This window comes from Pristiophorus japonicus, chromosome 17 (assembly GCF_044704955.1).
Source record: "Pristiophorus japonicus isolate sPriJap1 chromosome 17, sPriJap1.hap1, whole genome shotgun sequence".
NCBI lineage: Eukaryota > Metazoa > Chordata > Chondrichthyes > Pristiophoridae > Pristiophorus > Pristiophorus japonicus.
This window is the reverse complement of record NC_091993.1, coordinates 26,380,190-26,402,857: the sequence shown is the minus strand read 5'-3', so window position 1 is coordinate 26,402,857 and position 22,668 is coordinate 26,380,190. Positions and strand designations below refer to the sequence as shown.

General features: G+C 45.2%; 1 protein-coding gene across 1 annotated transcript in view; it reads left to right on the top strand.

Moving 5' to 3' along the window:
- Positions 1-22,395, top strand: part of nox5 (NADPH oxidase, EF-hand calcium binding domain 5) — a 49,081-nt gene extending 26,686 nt beyond the window's left edge. Inside the window, exons 8-15 of the mRNA XM_070858501.1 lie at positions 233-365; positions 2,408-2,550; positions 7,408-7,452; positions 9,821-9,945; positions 11,741-11,825; positions 13,354-13,453; positions 17,143-17,309; positions 22,178-22,395. Coding sequence (XP_070714602.1) covers positions 233-365; positions 2,408-2,550; positions 7,408-7,452; positions 9,821-9,945; positions 11,741-11,825; positions 13,354-13,453; positions 17,143-17,309; positions 22,178-22,312 — 933 coding nt within the window. The 3' untranslated portion in view covers positions 22,313-22,395. The remainder of the gene's footprint in view (positions 1-232; positions 366-2,407; positions 2,551-7,407; positions 7,453-9,820; positions 9,946-11,740; positions 11,826-13,353; positions 13,454-17,142; positions 17,310-22,177) is intronic.
- Positions 22,396-22,668: the final 273 nt, after the last annotated feature.

The following is a 22,668-nucleotide window of genomic DNA, read 5'->3' as shown; positions in this document are numbered from 1 at the left end:
TTTCCAATCCCACCCAGAGCCTGCAGAGAAATGTCCAAATTAGGCTGACCACAGGAAATTCCCTGAGGTCACTGATGGAAAGTTGGGCAAATGCCATATTAACCCAGTGTGATACCAGCATCAAGAACTATCCAAGTCCTGGTGTGTGATATCTTGGAGTGTGACAAGTAGACCTGAGAGGCAAGACTTCTGCATATGAAATTGTAGTTAAAATATCTTTCTTATTATTCAGGTAACCCATCTAGTTATCAAGAGATCGCAATTCTTCCACTACAAGCCAGGAGACTATGTGTATGTCAACATCCCAGCGATAGCCAAATACGAGTGGCATCCGTTTACAATCAGCAGCGCTCCTGAGCAGCAAGGTATGATATATGAGAATAGGTTATGCCTTGCTTACGTTATGATGGTAGGCCAAGGAAGTTGGGATGGACTTCTTTAGAAAAGAGAAGGCTTTAAGGTGACCTAAGTGGCATTTGCCAGGTTATAAAGAGAGTTGACAAAAGTTGATCACGCAACTTGTTCACTGTGACGAAGGGTTCGAATACCTGGGGATACAAGATAAAAAAAATAAGAGCAAGAATTGTATGTCAGGTGGAAGTTCTAACCCAAAGGATGATAAACTCTGGAATAATATGCCAGGAAAGGCCAATGAAGTAGACAATATGTGGATTCAAGAGGCAATTGGATGTATTTTTGGAGGTAGGAAAGATTGAAGACTCCAATGTGGAGCAGATAGATTGAACTCCCCTATCTTGTCCCAGCTTGTAGTGTCAGCTGTGGCTCAGTGGGTAGCACACTCACCTCTGAGTCAGAAGGTTGTCCCATACCAGAGACTTCAGCACATAAATCTAGGCTGACACTCCAATGCAGTGCTGAGGAGTGCTGCACTGTCGGAGGTGCCGTCTTTCGGATGAGATGTTAAACCGAGGCCCTGTCTGCTTTCTCAGGTGGATGTAAAAGATCCCATTGTGCTATTCCAAAAAAGAGCAGGGGAGTTATCCCCGGTGCCCTGGAGCCAATATTTATCCCTTTATCAACTTAACAAAAAAACAGATTATCTGGTCATTATCACATTGCTGTTTGTGGGAGCTTGCTGTGCGCAAATTGGCTGCCGCGTTTCCCACATTACAACAGTGACTACACTTCAAAAGTATTTAATTGGCTGTAAAGCGCTTTGGGACATCTGGTGGTCGTGAAAGGCGCTATAGAAATGCAAATCTTTCTTTCTTTTCAACCCGTGAAAAAATACTGACGTGTATCATTCAGAAGCTGTATTTTGTTTATTCAGACAATACACAGTTTGTGTAAAGAAGGTACACCCTTCTGTGTCTAGTCTATCTGCCTGACATGTTGAGCAAAGGAAACTCTGCCAAGCTAAAGGTCGTACTGAGCGTTCATTTTTTGGTGTATACTTTACATTAATTTCTTTGTTAAAAAATTGTTTCCTTGCTCATTTTCTCTGCCTAATCTTCTGCCTTCCATTTATCCCATAAAGTCCGTGACTCTTTCCATCCTCCAATGCCATGTCCGATGGACCATTATTCACATGAGAGTTTTAATGGTTTATTGGAATGCTATTCAGTCTCAGGGTGCACCATCATTGTTCTAACAGGCGGCACTGTCTGACATTCAGGGTGGAATTTTGATCGCTGTTTCTCTGCCTCACCCATGGGAACAGAGGCCAATAGTGGATCCTCTTCCACCATCAGCTGAGGTCAATTAACTTAAGGCAAGACCTAGATTGAACCTGGGATCTTCTTGGCCTGTTTGGCTCAGGCATTCCCTGTGGAAATGTGGAAGGATTTCCGCAATGCCGCTGTGATCTGCTAAGATCTGTCACATAACCCTGCTGGACCTCACCTCAAGATAATTTGTTCCTCCCTTCATTGGCTGTAAAGCACTATGAGATGTCTGGTGGTTGTAAAAGGTGGTATATAAATGCAAATCTTTTTTTCTTCCTTTCCTTCCTTCCTTCCTTCCTTCCTTCAGATAGACAGATTTTTGAGCGATAAGGGAATAAAGGGTTATGGGGAGCGGGCAGGGAAGTGGAGCTGAGTCCATGATCAGATCAGCCATGATCTTATTGAATGGCGGAGCAGGCTCGAGGGGCCAAATGGTCTACTCCTGCTTCTTTCTTTCTTTCTATCTTTCTATCTTTCTATCTTTCTTTCTATCTTTCTATCTACTGCTATAACTATTATAAGTAAAGAGTGACCAGCCAACTGGATCTCTCCATTCCCAGTCAAAGCGAAGACATGAATATGCAGCAGAATGGTGAGTTTGTGACGACTTGCCCTCCGAACTTTAAACCATGCACGAAGAGCGACATCTGTGACTGTATATTGAATCACACCATTTGCCAGACGATGGTGTTTGTGATGCTTGCACTTGTTTTAATCTGCAGATTCCATTTGGCTTCATATCCGGTCCCTGGGCCAGTGGACCAACCAACTCTATGAATACTTCCGACAACCTGAGCTTGTGGGCAATGAACCAAAGCGGCTGACAACTAACCTGAGGAACAAGAAACACCAGAAGTGTGCACAGGTCTGCCCTCCTGTTTGTGTTGTTTTTCACTGAACCTGCTCCTCGCCACAACCCCCGGTTTTATAAATGAGTTCCTATTAACAGGTTTATGCTATTTTCCAAAGTTGGCCATTTTTCCGATCTTTTTATATTTGATGGAGCCCATTCCCATTTCGGCTCGTAGTTGGTCAACTTTGTGCTGAGCTTTAAACGTTGCCGCCCGATCATTATTGCTGCCATTGTATTCACCAACAATGCATGAGCCAAGCTGTAACCTTGCGGGGTAATCAAACCAAATCCAATGGACCAAGGTCTGTACCTGCCAATTATTGCAACTCAACCCTACCTGGATATGTTCAAGTTCTTAGTGCCAAGCCTGTGAGAAATGGCCTTATATCCTGCAGGAAAGGACATTGTCACGTTGTCCAACTAATCGGAACATCTATCTGTCACTCTTGAACCAAGCATTCCCCTGTCCCTCTATCTCCTGTTAAGACCTTTCCCAACGTCCTTCTTGCCCCAGGCCAGATATTTGAAGGTGGAACAAGCTTGGGAAGAGAAAGCAATCCTAGAGAAAAATTCCTGAATTTACAACTGATGCAAATCCCAATATTATTGCTATTCAGTAGCATTTCTATTGAAGTTACCTGGTACAGAAGGACTTCCACGCAATTCTTGCGTTTAAGTCACTCCTGCTCAAATTTCATGAATCGATTGCGGGTCTGCCATCTGTAGTGCCCAGGGGAACCATAAAGAATGTTAAACAGTGTTAAATTTGCAGATACTGTCTGTACCCCAGGTGTTGCTAGGCAACAACATATTGAGGAATTGAGAGGGTGCTGATAAACTGCCTGTGGTTCAGACTCTAGAAGGGCTAGAAATTCGACAATTTTGCGACTGGGTATTTGGTGCTATTTCACCCACTTTGGCGAAAACCCGGTTGGGGGGGAATTCAGTGACCTTTGTGCGTCTTTCCTCATCTATATTCAACAACTGAGCCTCCACAGCCCTCTGGGGTAGAGAGTTCCAAAGATTCACCGCCCTCTGAGTGAAGAAATTTTTCCTCACCTCAGTCCTAAATGGCCGACCCCTTATTCTGAGACTGTGACCCCTGGTTCTGGACTCCCCACATCCTCCCTGCATCTACCCTGTCAAGCCCTGTAAGAATTGTGTATATTTCAATTAGATCACCTCTCATTCTTCTAAACTCAAGTGAATATAGGCCTAGTCTACTCAACCTCTCCTCAAAGGACAATCCCCCCAACCTAGGAATCAGTCTGGTGAACCTTTGCTGCACTCCTTCTATGGCAAGTATATTCTCCCTTAGGTAAGGAGACCAGAACTGTACACAATACTCCAGGTGTGGTCTCACCAGAGCCCTATATAATTGCAGGAAGATGTCTTTACTGCTATCGGCTAACCTTACAGTTATTCTTCCTACACCACTTAGGTTTGTTGTTTTGTTTATTTTGCTATTGCTAGAAGCGCTTGTTTAACTCGGCAGCCTCTAACGATTCAGTAGCGACCAACAAGGATGACACAGTGGAGCTGACATCATATAAATCGTGCAGACGCAGCCAGAGTGAACCCTTGGAGGTCAGCATCAAACTGGATGTTACAGATGGCTCTCAACTCAGAGAGGTATGAACCAGCCAAGGGTATATAGAAGGATATGTTGATGATGTTAGATGGAGTAGAGTGGGAAGAGGCTCGTGTGGAGCACATACACTGGCATAGACCTGTTGGGCCGAATGGCCTGTTTCTGTGCTGTAAATACCATGTCAGCAATAACTAAGCTGTGGCTCAGTGGGTAGCACTCTTGCCTCTGAGTCAGAAGGTTGTGGGTTCAAGTCCAACTTTGGGGATTTAAGCACATAAATCTAGGCTGACACTCCAGTGCAGTGCTGAGGGAGAACTGCACTGTCGGAGGTGCTGCCTTTTGGATGAGATGTTAAACTGATGCCCTGTCTTCCCTCTCAGGTTAAAACCACCAGACATCCCAATGTGCTTTACAGCCAATGAAATACTTTTTTGATGTGTAGTGTAATGTATTTGCTTCATGGGTTTTTGCTTAAGAATTCATAGCAACACATTAGCTATTAACAACCAGTTGGTTTATTAGCAAAGGTTTAACAATCACACGACACATTACCAGTTTCTTCCACCAGGCTCACAACCACCTGCCTCATCGTGGATCCCCCGAACCCAACTGGCTGGGATTTTATTGAGTCTTGTGAACGTCACGTGACTGGCTGAGCCACTCACAACTCGACCGCTCTACAAACTTGTGAGCATACTCACAGGGGCATACATTACATGTAGTCACTGTTGTAATGTAGGAAATGCGGCAGCCAATTTGCGCACAGTAAGCTCCCACAAACAGCAATGTGATGATAACCAGATAACCTGTTTTTTTGTTATGCTGATGGAGAGATAAATATTGACCAGGACACCGGGGATAATTCTCCTACTCTTTTTCGAAATAGTGCCATGGGATCTTTTACATCCACCTGAGAGAGCAGACAGGGCCTTGGTTTAACGTCTCATCCGAAAGATGGCACTCTCGACAGTGCAACGCTCCCTCAGCACTGCACTGGAGTGTCGGCCTGGATTTTTGTGCTCAACTCTCTGATGGGGGCACCCTGGGTTCAGCTGTCCTGTAAAAAGCTGTTTTCCTTTTCTTCATTAATGTTGCAAGTTACAAATAACACACACAATTAAAAAAAGTAATTACATTGCAATGCAGAGATGCCAGAGGCTGCAGAGAAGAGGTTTGTTGAAGAATTTGACGAAGTCCTCTTACCTTTATTAGCCCTGGAGCAAAGCAACTTTATCTCCAACTGCACACTGTTCCTGCTTAGATTGCCAGGAGCAACTGCTTTCATGTCTGCATATTAATTCGCACTCTTTATCTCCGCTGCATTTTAAGTTTTTATTTTCTCCCCTTTGGTTCTCCTTGCTTTGGATGCGGTTCCCTTCTGCACCTGTCATCCTGGAGTTATCCACAAGGTGCTGCACAAGACCAGCCTTACGCTGACTCGAAGAAATAAAGATAGAACTCACATTTATATTGCGTTTGTCACGGGCTCAGGGCATCCCAAAGCGCTTTACAGCCAACGAAGTACTTTTTGAAGTGTACCCACTGTTGTAATGTGGGAAATGTGGCAGCCAATTTGCGCACAGCAAGCTCCCACAAACAGCAGTGTGATAATGACCAGATAATCTGTTTTTGGTAATGTTGATTGAGTGATAAATATTGGCCAGGACACTGGGGATAACTCCCCTGTTCTTCACTGTCAGCTGTGGTTCAGTGGGTAGCACACTCATCTCTGAGTCAGAAGGTTGTGGGTTCAAGTCCCACTCCAGGGACAAGAGTATGATAAATCTAGACTGACACTCCCAGTGCAGTGCTGAGGGAGTGCTGCACTGTCGGAGGTGCCGCCTTTTGGATGAGACGTTTAACCGAGGCCCTGTCTGTCCTCTCAAATGGACGCAAAAGTTCCCATGGTACTATTTCGAAGAAGAGCAGGGGAGTTATCCCTGGTGTCCCTGGCCAATAGTTATCCCTCAATCAACTTGACAAGAACCTGCTTATCTGGGCATTATCACATTGCTGTTTGTGGGAGCTTGCTGTGTACAAATTGGCTGCTGCATTTCCCACATTACAACAGTGACTGCACTCCAAAAGTACTTCATTAGCTGTAAAGTGCTTTGAGATGTCTGGTGGTCGTGAAAGGTGCTATATAAAACCAAGTTGTTCTTTCTTCGAATGGTGTCGTGGGATCTTTTACGCATTCTTGAGAGGGCAGATGGGGCCTTTTGTTCATTTTCTTTGAACGTTTTTGTTTATTGGTTATAAAAATATTTGCAACGTGAAAACAGGCTGCTTGGGCAGACGGATGGTTGGGGGGTGGGGGGGCTGACGGGGGGGGGGGGGGCAGGAGGGCAGGAGGTCATGTGACAAAACCTCTGGGAAATACGTCCAATCAGAGTTGGCAAACCCCTAATCCCGGTTTAGTGGATAACTATCACCCAGTGTGATACTGAAGCACAGAGACCAGGCAGGTCTCCAGTACAAACCCTGGTCTGTGCTGAATTACTGTGCTACGGTTGATCTCAGTACCCCAGAGCTAGAGAGAGGGAAACACAGCCAGGTTCCCTCCCCAGTCCTGAGTGTCGTGCGGTCACTGCGGCTGAAAGTGCGTGTGTAGAGATATCAGATATGGTCAGAGTCAGCCCGAGCTCTGATACCCTCTTAGCTCACCCAGATCACTCCCAATGTCCATGTGATCGTACCTCACCATGAGTCAACACCTTTGGGGAAGGAGGGAAGGAAATTGGGAGAGGAATAAGAAGCGTTGGGGAAAGATTGGATAGGCTGGGTTTGTTTTCTTTGGAACCGAGGAGGCTGAGAGGAGATCTGATTGAGATGTATAAAATTGTGAGGGGCCAAGATAGAGTTGGATAGGAAGGACCTATCTCCCTTAGCAAAGGGGTCAACGACCAGGGGGCATAGTAAAGTAATTGGTAGGAGGTTTAGAGGGGATTTGAGGGGAAATGTCTTCACCCAGAGGGTGGTGGGGGTCTGGAACTCACTGTCTGAAAGGGTGGTAGAGGCAGAAACCCTCACCACATCTAAAAAGTACTTGAATGTGCACTTGAAGTGCCGTAACCTACAGGGCTACGGACAAGAGCTTGAAAAGTGGGATTAGGCTGGCTAGCTCTTTGTCGGCTGGTGCGGACACGATGGGCCGAAATTGCCTCCTTCTGTGCTGTAAATTTCTACGATTGTAAGGAGCCGAGATGAATATACAATAATTGACTTGGACAGCTGCATGTTATCACCAACTCAGTAATGATTTCTCTTTTTTCGTTAAGGTCTCTACGAAACTGAGTGAGAATCATCGATACTGCAACATTAAGGTAAAAAAAAAGTTTCAAACATTAAAAATAGATGTTTTAAATGTAGCACATTATCACCAATGTTCCCTCTAATTTATTTTGGTCTGCGCTGCCCTTTTAACGGGCTGCGTGGCACATTCAAAATTCTGCGCATGCGCAATTTTTCTATTCCAAAGCTGGCCCATCAGCTGCGTGGGACCTCGAGACAGCTGCTTGTCATATCTTTCAGGAACAGAAAATTGCTTCCGAGACAATAAATTACTTTGAAGAATTGTCGCCGCTGTCATGTACGTAAACATGCTGGCAGTTTTGCACACAGCGTGGCATAACAAGAAAGACAGACTTGCATTTATATAGCGCCTTTCACGACCACCGGGCCTCTCAAAGCGCTTTACAGTCAATGAAGTGCTTTTGGAGTGTAGTCACTGTGAAGTGTGTGAAATGTGGCAGCCAATCTGCACACAGCAGGCTCCCACAAACAGCAATGTGATAATGACCAGATAATCTGTTTATCGTGATGTTGATTGAGGGATAAATATTGGCCCCAGGAAAAACTCCCCTGCTTCTTCGAAATAGTGCCGTGGGATCTTTTACATCCACTTGAGAGAGCAGACAGGGCCTCGGTTTAACGTCTCATCTGAAAGACGGCACCTCTGACAGTGCAGCACTCCCTCAGCACTGCACTGGAGTGTCAGCTTAGATTTTTGGTGCTCAAGTCCCTGGAGTGGGACTTGAACCCACAACCTTCAGACTCAGAGGCAAGAGAGTGCTGCCCACTGAGCCACGGCTGGCACTGACCACTGACAAATAACAATGAACAGTTCATCTTTTTTAGGTTAAAAGATACCAGGAGAATTCTCTGCTCTTCTTTATGTTATACCGTGCGATCTTTAACATTCACCCAAACCATCAGAAAAGACAGAGAGAGATTAGGTTTGATATTTCACCCAAAGGACAGCACCTCTGAGAAAGCAGCACTCCCTCAATACTGCACTATGTGGTCCAGTCATGGAGAAGGGCTGAATCCCAAACCTTTTGACTTGGAGGCAAGAATGTTGTGCACCAAAGTGATACTATGATACGATGCTAGTGGCTTTGTCTGTTGCTCATCTGTGAGGATAAAGTTTTGGAAACAATTACTAATTCAAGGCCTCTTGAATAAGCTTGACCTTCGAGACAATAATCTTGGTTTGTTTGAGGTTGATTTATGCTATTTACAAAATATTATACCCAGTTATGTTATGCATGAATATGAAGTTATACATAAATAGTAAGTGATACTGCTATGTGATCAGTCAACTCAAGTTAATGTTAATGTTTAGTTAATCTGAGGAAGGACATATTTGCCTTAGAGGCTGTGGTGCAATGAAGGTCCACTGATTGATTGCTGGGATGAAAGGGTTGTCCTATGAGGAAAGATTGAATAGACTGAGCCTATAATCTCTGGAGTTTTGAAGAATGAAAGGTGATCTCATTGAAGCATACAAGATTCAGAGGGGCATTAACAGGGTAGATGCTGAGAGATTGTTTCCCCAGGCAGGAGAGTCTAGAACTAGGGGGCACAGTCTCAGAATAAGGGGTCGGCCATTTAAGACCGAGATGAGGAGGAATTTCTTCACTCAGAGTGCTGTGAATCTTTGGAATTTTCTACCCCAAAAGGTTGCGGATGCTGAATCTTTGAGTACTGTATGTTCAAGGCTGAGATCAATAGGTATTTGGACTCGAGGTGAATCAGTGGATATGGGGATCGGGCGGGAAAGTGGAGTTGAGGTCGATGATCAGCCATGATCTTATTGGATGGTGGAGCAGGCTCGAGGGGCTGTATGACCTCCTGCTCCTAATTCTTATGCTTTTATGTTCTTAATGTATATCACATTAGCAAATCAGATGTGCAGACATTGGACGAGGGTTGGCTATAATGCTTCTCACAATCGAAGAATTTGCTGACTCATTGTCAAGGTCCGCGCATGAAGAATGTCAACTCGGATCAGCTACCAGAACGGAACCTGGTTTCCATAGACACAATCCCCAAGTACAAAGTCAACAGGAGAGGAGGGGAATGCGAGAAAATAGCTGAGAAATTAACATTTTGACAATGTACAGGTACTGTAATAGCTTATCAGCGTGCTCCTTCGACCCTGCAAAATATCCATAGTCCAACTTCATGTCTTGTTTGAAGGTGAAGAAGTGTTGTAGAACATTGAAATGTTCTGCAAATTCCAACTTACACACTTTAGGGATCTGAACATGTCACATTGACGACAGACAAATAACTACATCTATAACTCGTTACTATATCTCGTTTCCCTTTAAAAGGAACAATGCAATTTTAGTATCTTTTTCCTTTTAAAAGCATGTCCATTAATGAATGTTTTGCGCTCCTTGCCAGTGTTACATTGATGGTCCATACGGGACGCCAACCAGGACAATCTTCACCTCTGAGCATGCAGTGCTGATTGGAGCTGGCATTGGTATCACCCCTTTTGCCTCCATTTTGCAAAGCATCATGTACAGGTGAGTCTATGCCTCAGGGAATAATATAAGGAGTAAATATGACAATGTGTTCCATTTCTGTGCACGTCAAGGTGAGGCATACCTGCGCTGGAAAATGGAACACCTTCCATTTCAGCAATCCAGTGTTAACATCAAGCACTCCCAGGTCAGCTAAAGAACAAAAGAAAGAACTTGTATTTATATAGCGCCTTTCACGACCTGGGGATGTCCTAAAGCACTTTACAGCCACTGCAGTACTTTTGAAGTGCAGTCACTGTTGTAATGTTGCCAAATTGCACATAGCAAGCTCTCATAAACAGCAATGTGATAATGACCAAATAATCTGTTTTTAGTGATGCTGGTTGAGGGATAAATATTTTCTCACCGGGGAGAACTCTCCTGCTCTTCTTATAGTGCCCCGGGATCTTTTTCTTCCACCTGAAAGGGCAGACGGGGCCTCGGTTTAACGTTCCATCCAAAGGACAGCTGCTAAAGTTAAAGCACAGTTGGAAGCAGAGCACTCTGTTCCAGCAACAAACTCCAGCTTCAACCTCAGAAGAGCATCTCTTATTGCGACAGTGTGAGAGTTCGTCACTTCTCATACCAGGCATCCTCTGGTCTCTCGGAGTAAAGATTTCCAATTTAGGGGCGGTTTTGTGGTGTAAAGCCATGCCCGGAATTTACTTCTTTAAACATTATGGGGGGGAAATTCAGTGAGTTAACGCCCCTTAAGGTACCGGGAGAAGCCTGTGGCAATGATGAGTTGAGATTAGACTGCACTCGATATTGGTCCACCCTTTGAGTGTAACGCCACTGAGCTAGGCCTCTTTAAGACTTGATTTAGCACCACAATCATTTCTTTGAGCGGTGAGAATGAATTTTGCACGCAGTCAAAATTCATTCTTACTGCTCAAAGAAATGATTGCGGTGCTAAATCAAGTCTTAAAGGCCTAGCTCAGTGGCGTTACACTCAAAGGGTGGACCAATATCAGGTGCAGTTTAATCTCAACTCATCATTGCCACATGTTTAAAAGAAGTAAATTCCGTACTATGGGTAAACCTCACAAGTCCCGACACAGATCATTATGAGATGGGATTACACATTGAAAAATTAGGCATGGAGGTCAGCATAGCCAATGATTTCAATCCATTAATGGACTTGAAAATCATACGAATTAAGCACAGTGACCTCCAATGCTCAAGCTCCTGCGTTCCAATATGGTAGCATAGTGGTTATTTAACTAGATTAGTAATGCAGAGGCTTGGACTAAGGATCCAGAGAGGTGAATTCAAATCTCACCATGGTAGCTGGGGAATTTAAATTCAGTTGATTAAATAAATAAAAAATGTATTTGGTTCACTATAAGGAAATCTGCCGTCCTTACCCAGTTTGGCCTATAAGTGACTCCAGACCCACAGCAATGTGGTTGACTCTTAACTGCCCTCTGAAATGGCCCAGCGAGCCACTCAATTGTACCAAACCGCTATGAAAAAGTCAGCACTGTGGGAGCATCTTCACCACACGGACAGCAGCGGTTCAAGGAGGTGGCTCACCACCACCTTCTCAAGGGTAATTCGGGATTGGCAATAAATGCTGGGCTTGCAAGTAACATCCACACCTAGTGAGTGAATAATAAAAAAAGTGCCTTGAGAGCATCGAATCATCAGATTCATCCCATGGAGAGCCATCTTGGAGTGTTCCCTTTCTTAATTGTTGTCTGTCAGTAAGTGCGCGCGCCATGAATGTATCTGGCTATAAAAACTATCACCCGATATCTTCTCGCTGTGGTCATTTTGTGCCTCTTAATTATTGCAGGTATCGCATGAGAAAGCAGAACTGCCCAAACTCTAGCTACTCCTGGTGTGAAAACGTCAAGGATAATGAGATGAATTTGAGAAAGGTAAATGGACATGTGAGGGGTTGCCAACCCTCCAGGGTTGTCCTGGAGTCTCCAGGAATTGAACATTAATCACCAGGACACCGCTGTGAGCAGCCTGGGGAGAGAAATCGTAGGAGCGTTACAAAATTCCAGCAAATAGTGCAGTATAGGTGCATTTAAGGGGAGGCTGGACAAGCATATGAGGGAGAAGGGAATAGAGGATTACGCTGACAGATTTAGATGAGGAAAGACGAGAGGAGGCTCGAGTGGAGCATAAACGGTTTCTGTGCTGTATATCCTATGTAAAGTCTTGTTTCAGCTGAACTAGATGTGCCCTTCCCAAAGCTACAACTGCCAGGACATGAAACCTGCTCAATGTTTGCTGGACAGGAATTTATAGTCAAATGCTCAGCCACTTTCATTAACAAGCTACCTAGTACAGTCAGTCCCTTTCTCTTGTACTTCATTATTTTTCTCCTTTTCGTTGTCGCTGATTGATTGCAACTTTGTGTCCAACCACTAGTTGGCGATCAAGAGCAGCGTGCGGTGACTGATGTTTCAATTATTGGGATCGATGAGAGAAAAAAATTCCAACCCAATTTTGCCTGTTTTTTGGGCGTAAAACGAGGGGCAAACTTATGGAGATCGAGCCGGGATTTCCTGCATCCGATTTGCATCCAGAGTTCAGCAGCCGCCATTTTGGATTTGGCCGCCTTTTGAATCGAGCGTTAAGCCTCTTGAATATGGTAATCGGGAGTGTAATGTCTCTTTCAGGACCCCAATACCAAAACTGGACGGAGTGTGTGGCGAGCATGCCCCTCTCAGTCTTTCCATGTCTATGACAGCCTAACCAACGGTCCTTAAAGGGACTCTAAAGGAGCTATTTTTCCCGTTTCCACTATTTTTATTATTCATTCCTGGATGTGGGCGTCACTGTCAAGGCCAGAATTTATTGGCCATCTCTATAACCGAGTGGCTCGCTGGGCCATTTCAGAGGGCAGTTAAGAGTCAACCACATTGTTGTGGATCTGGAGTCACATGTAGGCCAGACCGGGTAAGGGCGGCAAATTTCCTTCCCTAAAGGACATTAGTGAACCAGATGGGTTTTAAACTCACTATTACCGGATTATTGGTCCAGGCCTTTGGATTACTAGTCCAGAAACATAACTATGCTACCGTACCCTTAACTTGACATGGATCCAAGCGGAGCAGGAATGCTCTTCCTGGTCCACGGCAATACCGTGGATCACTGCCAGCCTGCTCTCGCTCCATCCGCTTTCGTTTATATATCACATTTAAAAACATATGGCAGGAATTTCCACCGTGGTTTACCGGCGATGATTGGTGGATCCACCAGAGAAATAGTGTTACCATCTAAAAATGATCCTTTGCAGGGTCTGCTGATCTTCCGCCAAAGTTACACCAGTAGATCAGGAATTTATTCCCCAGCGAACTTCGGGATAATAGGTGTGACTTCCAACTAGACATGGTTTATACATTGCAATTGGTTGTTCTATAAGAGACTAAAGGTGAGGGTTTGTGGTTGCAGGTTGACTTTATCTGGATCAACAGAGACCAGAAGTCATTTGAGTGGTTTGTCAGCCTGCTGACCAAACTGGAGATGGACCAGGCAGACGAGGCCCCACAAGGTAGGTTGGTACCAACTGGAGAAGTGTCAACCGTAGATCCATCCTCTTATTCTTCGCAAATGCCAAATCACAGCCAGCAACAGTAGATGGACATTTCCTCTCTTCAGTTATCACCACACGATGTGAACCCAGATCACAGATCAAATTTACATCACTGAGAGTGTACATATTTCTACAACATACCTGAGCCACCAAATAAGGAAGAACTTGCATTTGTATAGCAACTTTCACATCTTCAGGATGTCCCAAAGCGCTTTACGGCCAATGAAGTACTTTTGGAGTGTAGTCACTGTTGTAATGTAGGAAACGCGGCAACAAATTGCGCACAGCAAGCTCCAACAAACAGTAACGTGATAATGACCAGATAATCTGCTTTAGTGATGTTGGTTGAAGGATAAATATTGGCCCGGACACCGGGGATAACTCCCTTGTTCTTCTTCGATATAGTGCCATGGGATCTTTTACCTCCACCTGAGAGAGCAGACGGGGCCTCGGTTTAATGTCTCGTCTGAAAGACGGCACCTCCGACAGTGCAGCACTCCCTCAGCACTGCACTGGGAGTATCAGCCTAGATTTATGTGCTTAAGTCTCTGGAGTGGAACCTGAACCCACAACCTTCTGACCCAGAGGCGAGAGTGCTGCCCACTGAGCCACGACTGACACACTCGGATTTAATTGAAGTGTAACCATGGGAATGAGAACTGTTCCTATCCCGTGAACAGTGAAACACACCTGGCAGTACAATTATATCCTTCCAGAGCTGGGTCTGCCTGGAGAGAATATTTTGAACTATATAAACACTGTGGTGAAATACTGGTGGCTGCAAGTGCACCATAGAGGATGGGAACAGCTTAAGGTGATGAATTAAGAGTGTGACACAATATTAAAGCATATATGTGTTTTTTTTCTATAATATATCAGTACCAAGATACTGAATACGTCTAGGCACAATATTAACACACATTTGCGAGCTTGCATCGAGCTCCATAGAATAGCAATCAATCTGTTGTTCAGACCTTAGGGTAGAAAATGTGCATTTGGATGCAGGCACTTAAAAAAAATTCATTCATAGGATGTGGGCGTCGCTGGCAAGGCCAGCATTTATTGCCCATCCCTAATTGCCCTTGAGAAGGTGGTGGTGGTGAGCCGTCTTCTTGAACCGCTGCAGTGATTCTTGTTTGGAGCAGTTTGGTACAATTCCAAGGGCAGTTAAGGGTCACCCACATTGCTGTGGGTCTGGAGTCACATATTGGCCAGACCGGGTAAGGACAGAAGATTTCCTTCCCTAAAGGACATTGGTGAACCAGATGGGTTTTTACAAGAATCCAGTAGTTTCATGGTCACCGTTACTGATACTAGCTTTTTATTCCCGGTTTATTTAATTAACTGAATTTAAATTCCCCAGCTCCATGGTGAGAATTGAACTTACATATCCAAATCATCAGTCTAGGTTTCTGGATTGCTAGCCCGGTAACATAACCACTTTGCTCCCAGTGTGCTTGTACTCCATTCCCATGTGAATTTCTATCCTTTGCGAGTGATTATACAAGTGCCCGGAGTGTAAATAAAGGCAGTATCCATCTTAGATGCAAAACTTAAAGAAGAGGATAGAAATTCCAATCAGCAAAGTTCACAAACCAATGCTGAGCACATTCTTGTGTGGGCTACTTTTACACCAACGTTAACCAGCTTAATATACACAGGAAAACACTTGTGTGGAAATAGCACATACAGGCATGTAGTACAAACGCATTAAATGTGCGCATGCAAACTTCACCAATCAAATGCTCTATTCTAAGGTCTTTAGAGAAGGATCCGGAGCAGTGTGGAAAGAAAGACGAAAGACTTGCATTTATATAGCGCCTTTCACAATCACCAGACGTCTCAAGGCACTTTACAGCCAATGAAATACTTTTGGGGTGTAGTCACTGTTGTAATGTGGGAAACGCGGCATCCAACTTGCGCACGGCAAGCTCCCACAAACAGCAATGACGAGATAATCTTTTTTTTCCGTTCTGTTGATTGAGGGATAATTATTGGCCAGGACAGCGGGGATAACTCCTCTGCTCCCCTGTATAGTTTAAGAAAAGAAAATTAACTTGCATTTATAGGCGCCTTTCACATTCTCACAACAACCCAAAGCTCTTCATAGCCGATAAATTACTTCTGAAGTGTAGTCGCTGTGATATAGGCAACTGCAAGGAAGGTCCCACAGAGAGCAATGAAATGGATGACCAGTTAATCTGCTTTGGGTGGTTGACGGATGAATGTTAGCAAGGACATCGAACAAACTCTGCTGCTCTTCTGCGAAGTATGCTGTGGGATCTTTTATCCCCACCAGAACAGACTGAAAGGCCTTGATCTAACACACCATCTGAAAGGCAGTACATTGTCAGTGCTGCAGTGAAGTGTCAGCCTACATTATGTGCTCAAGCCCTGGAGCCGTTCTAACTCTACCACTGAGCCAAGCTAGCACAGACACATAGCAGGTTGGTGTTAGTGAGTTTTTTTGTTACAGGTTGGACCTATCTGGTCCGGGACTGTCTGGTCCAGAAACATCCGTGGTTCGACATTCGCTGGGCCTGAAGGAGAGGCGGGTTTATTAAAAAATGTTTTGATTGGCTGGAGCAGCTGTCAGTCAGTGAGTGTGTTCGTCGATTGGCTGGAGTGGCTGTCAGTCAGTGAGTGTGTTCGGCGATTGGCTGGAGCAGCTGTCAGTCTGTGAGTATGTTCGGCGATTGGCTGGAGCAGCTGTCAGTCAGTGAGTGTGTTCGGCGATTGGCTGGAGCTGCTGTCAATCAGTGTGTGTGTTCGGGGATTGGTCGGAGCAGCTGTCAGTCACTGAGTGTTATCGACGATTGGCTGAGGGAGCCGCCCACAGGCTGCCAGCACGCACACACACACACAGGATCCCGCGCAATGTTGACAGGTACTGGTAAGCGTGACCTCCTGTGGTTCGGAAAATTCTCTGTTCCAACACCGGTCAGGTTCTGAGGGTGCCGGACCAGAGAGGTTCTAATTTATTGTTAGGTTGGAGTAGAGGGGATTTTACTCTGCATTTACCTTGTGAGATACCCGATACGGAAGTGCTTGATGCCAACAATGGGTGCAAAATATAGAAATATGAAAAACATTCTCTGCTTCAGTAGGTGTTAGCCTTGGCTCAGTGGTAGAGCCTTGGGAATTTAAATCCCACTCCAGACACTTGAGCACGTAATTCAGGCTGACACTCCCAGTGCAGTGCTGAGGGAATGCTGCATTGTCGGAGGTGCCGTCTTTCGGATGAGTCATTAAACCGAGGCCCAGTCTGCTCTCTCAGGTGGACGTAAAAGATCCCATGGCACTATTTTGAAGAAGAGCAGAGGAGTTATGCCCGGTGTCCTGGCCAATATTTATCCCTCAATCAATAACAAAAACAGATTATCTGGTCATTATCACATTGCTGTGTGTGGGACCTTGCTGTGCGCAAATTGGCTGCCGCGTTTCCCACATTACAACAGTGACTACACTCCAAAAGTACTTCATTGGCTGTAAAGCGCTTTGAGAGGGCTAGTGATTGTGAAAGGCACTATATAAACGCAAGTCATTTACAAAATATTGTTTTATATATATATATATATATATATATATACACATTCATAAACAAGCACCAGAATTCTTATTGGCCATTTCTATCCCTCAATGTACAGGTCGGTTCTTGGATATGCACATGTATATGACCTCTGCTCTCAGTAAAAATGACATGAAGGCTTTAGGTCTACAGATGGCTCTGGACCTGCTGGCTAAGAAAGAGAAATGTGACTCCATTACAGGTCTGCGAACCAGAACACAACCAGGTCGACCGGACTGGAGCAAGGTAACTGTTTTCATCTACAGAGGGAAGAGAAGTAAATGAAACTGCAAGACACTTTCCCTGTTGTAATATATTTGCTTCATGGGTTCTTTGCTTAAGAGTTCATAGCAACAGATTGCTACTTAGACCTAGTTGGTTTATTAGCAAAATGTTTAACAATCACACTGCACGTTACCAGTTCATCCACTAGGCTCACAACCACCTGCCTCATAGTGGATCCCCTGAACCCAGCTGGCTGGGCTTTTATTGAGTCTTGCGAACATAATCCTTGGGGGCATAATCTTACAAAAATAAAGGGCCGCCCATTTAAAACTGAGAGGAGGAGGAATTTTTTCTCTCAGAGGGTTGTAAATCTGTGGAATTCGCTGCCCTAGAGAGCTGTGGAAGCTGGGTCATTGAATAAATTTAAGACAGAGATGGACAGTTTCTTAACCGATAAAGGAATAAGGGGTTATGGGGAACGGGCAGGGAAGTGGAACTGAGTCCATGATCAGATCAGCCATGATCGTACTAAATGACAGAGCAAGCTTAAGGGGCCTTATGGCCTACTCCTGCTCCTATTTCTTATGTTCTTATGAACATCACATGACTGGCTAAGCCACCCCCAACTCGACGAATGTCTGTCCCACTGTGACAGAGTTTGTGGCTCTCGTATTGGGCTGTTCAGCTACCAAAGAACTCACTTCAGGAGTGGAAGCAAGTCTTCTTTGATTCCGTGAGACTGCCTATGATGATGATGATGGTGTACCATCTACAAGATGCACTGCAGCAACTCGCCAAGACTTCTCCGGTAGCACCTCCCAAACCCGCGACCTCTACCAGCTAGAAGGACAAGGGCTGCAGGCACATGGGAACACCACCACCTCCACGTTCCCCTCCGAATCACACACCATCCTGACTTGGAAATATATCACCATTCCTTCATGGTGGGTCAAAATCCTGGAACTCGCTCCATAACAGCACTGTGGGAGCACCTTTACCACACAGACTGCAGCGGTTAGAACATAAGAACATAAGAAATAGGAGCAGGAGTAGGCCATAAGGCCCCTCGAGTCTGCTCCGCCATTTAATACGATCATGGCTGATCCGATCATGGACTCAGGTCCACTTCCCTGCCCGCTCCCCATAATCCCTTATTCCCTTATCGGTTAAGAAACTGTCTATCTCTGTCTTAAATATATTCAATGTCCCAGCTTCCACAGCTCTCTGGGGCAGCGAATTCCACAGATTTACAACCCTCTGAGAGAAGAAATTCCTCCTCATCTCAGTTATTCTAAGACTATGCCTCCTAGTTCTAGGTTCAAGAAGGTGGCTCACCACCATCTTCTCAAGGGCAATTGGGGATGGGCAATAAATGCTGGCCTTGCCAGCGATGCCCACATCCCGTGAACAAATAGTTTTTTAAAACCAGGCTAACTCACCTGCAAGCTCTGTGGTGGGCTGTTACTTCTCGGCTGCCTTTACAAACTGAATGTTGACATTGAGGAGGTTGGAGAGATGGAATAACTGGGGCCCTATTACAGGCACAACTTGTAACCCTTAACCCTTCATTACAGAAGAGCAAAATCAAGGAGCAGGAAATAATAAAAGGACAAGAAGAGAATACTAATTTAATTATCTAAGCTGGTAATTGTTACCCGTGAGAATATCGTGTATCTGGCAGCTTTTTTGTATTTAAAAAGCGAAATGTTGAATAGATACATTAAAAATAATTTATAGCGCAGACACTTTACACAGCTTCTTAAATTACATAACAACTGTTAAAAGAGCTTTTAGATTATGACGGAGTGACACATTGATTGCTCTCTTGTTGGAGTTGTAAATCATTGATTTTTATTCTCCATATCTTTCCTCTGTACTATCGATTTCAGTCGGTCATTATGTGGGTGTGAAATGCGAATCAAAGCCCGGACAGCAATTTAATCTAATGATACATGTTTTACAGTAACAATCACTAATGCATTGCAAAAAAAAAATGCATTAATTGGTATTTTAATAATGTGTTGTAAAACCCGCCATCTTTCAGCACAAGCAGCAGTCACCTTGCCTCATTAACCTCCCACCAGGGAGTTTGTGGCCTTTCTCAGAGTGCTTTATTTGTAATAATGCGCACTTGGAGGTTTCCTATTTCGGCAAGTGAAACAATTGGTGGCTAAACTCATTTCCTGTGGGACTGAGGATGAACCGATTAGATTCTCAGTCCATTTGCTTTAAAGGAATCAAAAACTTTAAACTTCACGCAAGAGTCCTGAATGAACCGAGCCTTTCCCAGCGCACCGTACGGTCCAGCTGGAGTTGCAACTAAATTCCGGTGCGGAGTAGATTGAACAGGTGGCTCATTGGGTCATCTGGATCTCAAATTGAACCTTTGCTACTGCATTCTCACCTCTGAGCTTTAGTCCCGGGTTCATACACTCTGGGGCCTAAATTCATCAGCCCACCGCCCCCTCCCAACAACATTCCTCCTGGAGATCCGCCCAGTGCCACTTTGCGGGCGGCCTGGAGCAGGCGGGAGGGGAGAGCCGCCGGGAACCGTCTGCTGACGTCAGCGGACGGCCAAGTGGCGCAACTGAGCTCCCGCCCGCCGAGCTCCCAGATTCCTGCGCACAGGAGTCGGTGGGACTCGGCGGCAGAACGGGGGTGGGCCGCTGGCTGGAGGCTGGTCTGTCCCCGAGGCTAAGTCTGAAGATCCTGACAAAAAGGTAAGTGAACATTTTTGATTTTTTTTTCAACAGTGACTTACCTGCATGGTACCTGGAGGTCTCCCGATAGTTTTTTTATTTTTTATTGGTGAATTTTTTTTCAGCTCTTCGACCCTCCGTGGGCCCGACTCCATCCTCGGCGGCACTTGGGCGGCAAGCGCCTCTGCTGCCGAGAATGAAATCGCCCGCCCGCTGCCGCCCAGATTGGCGGCATACGTTGTCCATTTGCCGCCCGCCGACCTTCGAGGAACCTTGGCCATGAATATCCCGACCAAAGTGCCGTCGGCTGCCGATGTACCGGACGGCACTTGGGCGGGTGGAGGCCTTGATGAAACATAGAAACATAGAAACATAGAAAATAGGTGCAGGAGTAGGCCATTCGGCCCTTCGAGCCTGCACCACCATTCAATGAGTTCATGGCTGAACATGCAACTTCAGTACCCCATTCCTGCTTTCTCGCCATACCCCTTGATCCCCCTAGTAGTAAGGACCACATCTAACTCCTTTTTGAATATATTTAGTGAATTGGCCTCAACAGCTTTCTGTGGTAGAGAATTCCACAGGTTCACCACTCTCTGGGTGAAGAAGTTTCTCCTCATCTCGGTCCTAAATGGCTTACCCCTTATATTAGACTGTGACCCCTGGTTCTGGACTTCCCCAACATTGGGAACATTCTTCCTGCATCTAACCTGTCTAAACCTGTCAGAATTGTAAATGTTTCTATGAGATCCCCTCTCATTCTTCTGAACTCCAGTGAATACTAGCCCAGTTGATCCAGTCTTTCTTGATATGTCAGTCCCGCCATCCCAGGAATCAGTCTGGTGAACCTTCGCTGCACTCCCTCAATAGCAAGAATGTCCTTCCTCAAGTTAGGAGACCAAAACCTCACCAAGGCCCTGTACAACTGTAGTAACACCTCCCTGCCCCTGTACTCAAATCCCCTTGCTATGAAGGCCAACGTGCCATTTGCTTTCTTAACCGCCTGCTGTACCTGCATGCCAACCTTCAATGACTGATGTACCATGACACCCAGGTCTCTTTGCACCTCCCCTTTTCCTAATCTGTCACCATTCAGATAATAGTCTGTCTCTCTGTTTTTACCACCAAAGTGGATAACTTCACATTTATCCACATTCTACTTCATCTGCCATGCATTTGCCCACTCATCTAACCTATCCAAGTTACTCTGCAGCCTCATAGCATCCTCCTTGCAGCTCACACTGCCACCCAACTTAGTGTCATCCGCAAATTTGGAGATACTACATTTAATCCCCTCGTCTAAATCATTAATGTACAATGTAAACAGCTGGGGCCCCAGCACAGAACCTTGCGGTACCCCACTAGTCACTGCCTGCCATTCTGAAAAGTACCCATTTACTCCTACTCTTTGCTTCTTGTCTGCCAACCAGTTCTCAATCCACATCAGCACACTACCCCCAATCCCATGTGCTTTAACTTTGCACATTAATCTCTTGTGTGGGACCTTGTCGAAAGCCTTCTGAAAGTCCAAATACACCACATCAACTGGTTCTCCCTTGTCCACTCTACTGGAAACATTCTCAAAAAATTCCAGAAGATTTGTCAAGCATGATTTCCCTTTCACAAATCCATGCTGACTTGGACCTATCATGTCACCTCTTTCCAAATGCGCTGCTTTGACATCCTTAATAATTGATTCCATTATTTTACCCACTACCGATGTCAGGCTGACTGGTCTATAATTCCCTGTTTTCTCTCTCCCTCCTTTTTTTAAAAGTGGGGTTACATTGGATACCCTCCACTCCATAGGAACTGATCCAGAGTCTATGGAATGTTGGAAAATGACTGTCAATGCATCCGCTATTTCCAAGGCCACCTCCTTAAGTACTCTGGGATGCAGTCCATCAGGTCCTGGGGATTTATCGGCCTTCAATCCCATCAATTTCCCCAACACAATTTCCCGACTAATAAGGATTTCCCTCAGTTCCTCCTCCTTACTAGACCCTCTGACCCCTTTTATATCCGGAAGGTTGTTTGTGTCCTCCTTAGTGAATACCGAACCAAAGTACTTGTTCAATTGGTCTGCCATTTCTTTGTTCCCCGTTATGATGTCCCCTGATTCTGACTGCAGGGGACCTATGTCTGTCTTTACTAACCCTTTTCTCTTTACATTTCATTTTCAACTTCCAGGTTTTTCAAAAAATTGCCGAAGAAAAGAAGGGAAAGGTCCATGTTTTCTTCTGTGGTTCCCCAGTCCTGGCGAAAACCATCAAGGCCCAGTGTGAGCATTTTAGCTTCAAGTTCTACAAAGAAAACTTCCAGTAATGTGGTATGACTGAGCATCAAAGTGGGTTTTCCTCTGGTACAATGCACAGCTTGCAAAGACACACTGGAACCTACACTACCCGCCTTCACGAAGAGGACTCACCGAGTGGACGATGGGAATTTGCTGAAGACTGAGGGACCCGGATTTGGCCGTACCGATCTGGTACAGAAATACCCTCGGCACAGGAATGAAGAGTCACAAAACTTGTATTACATCTTCCTTTATCTGTGAGGTTGATGAATGTCTGACGAGAGGAGATTGGCGGAGGCAGTGAGAGCAAGTCTTGTCCAAGCTTTTCCTCACAAATATTCTGGCTGATAATCAGGAAGGCAGACAATTGGAGTGTGGATAGTGG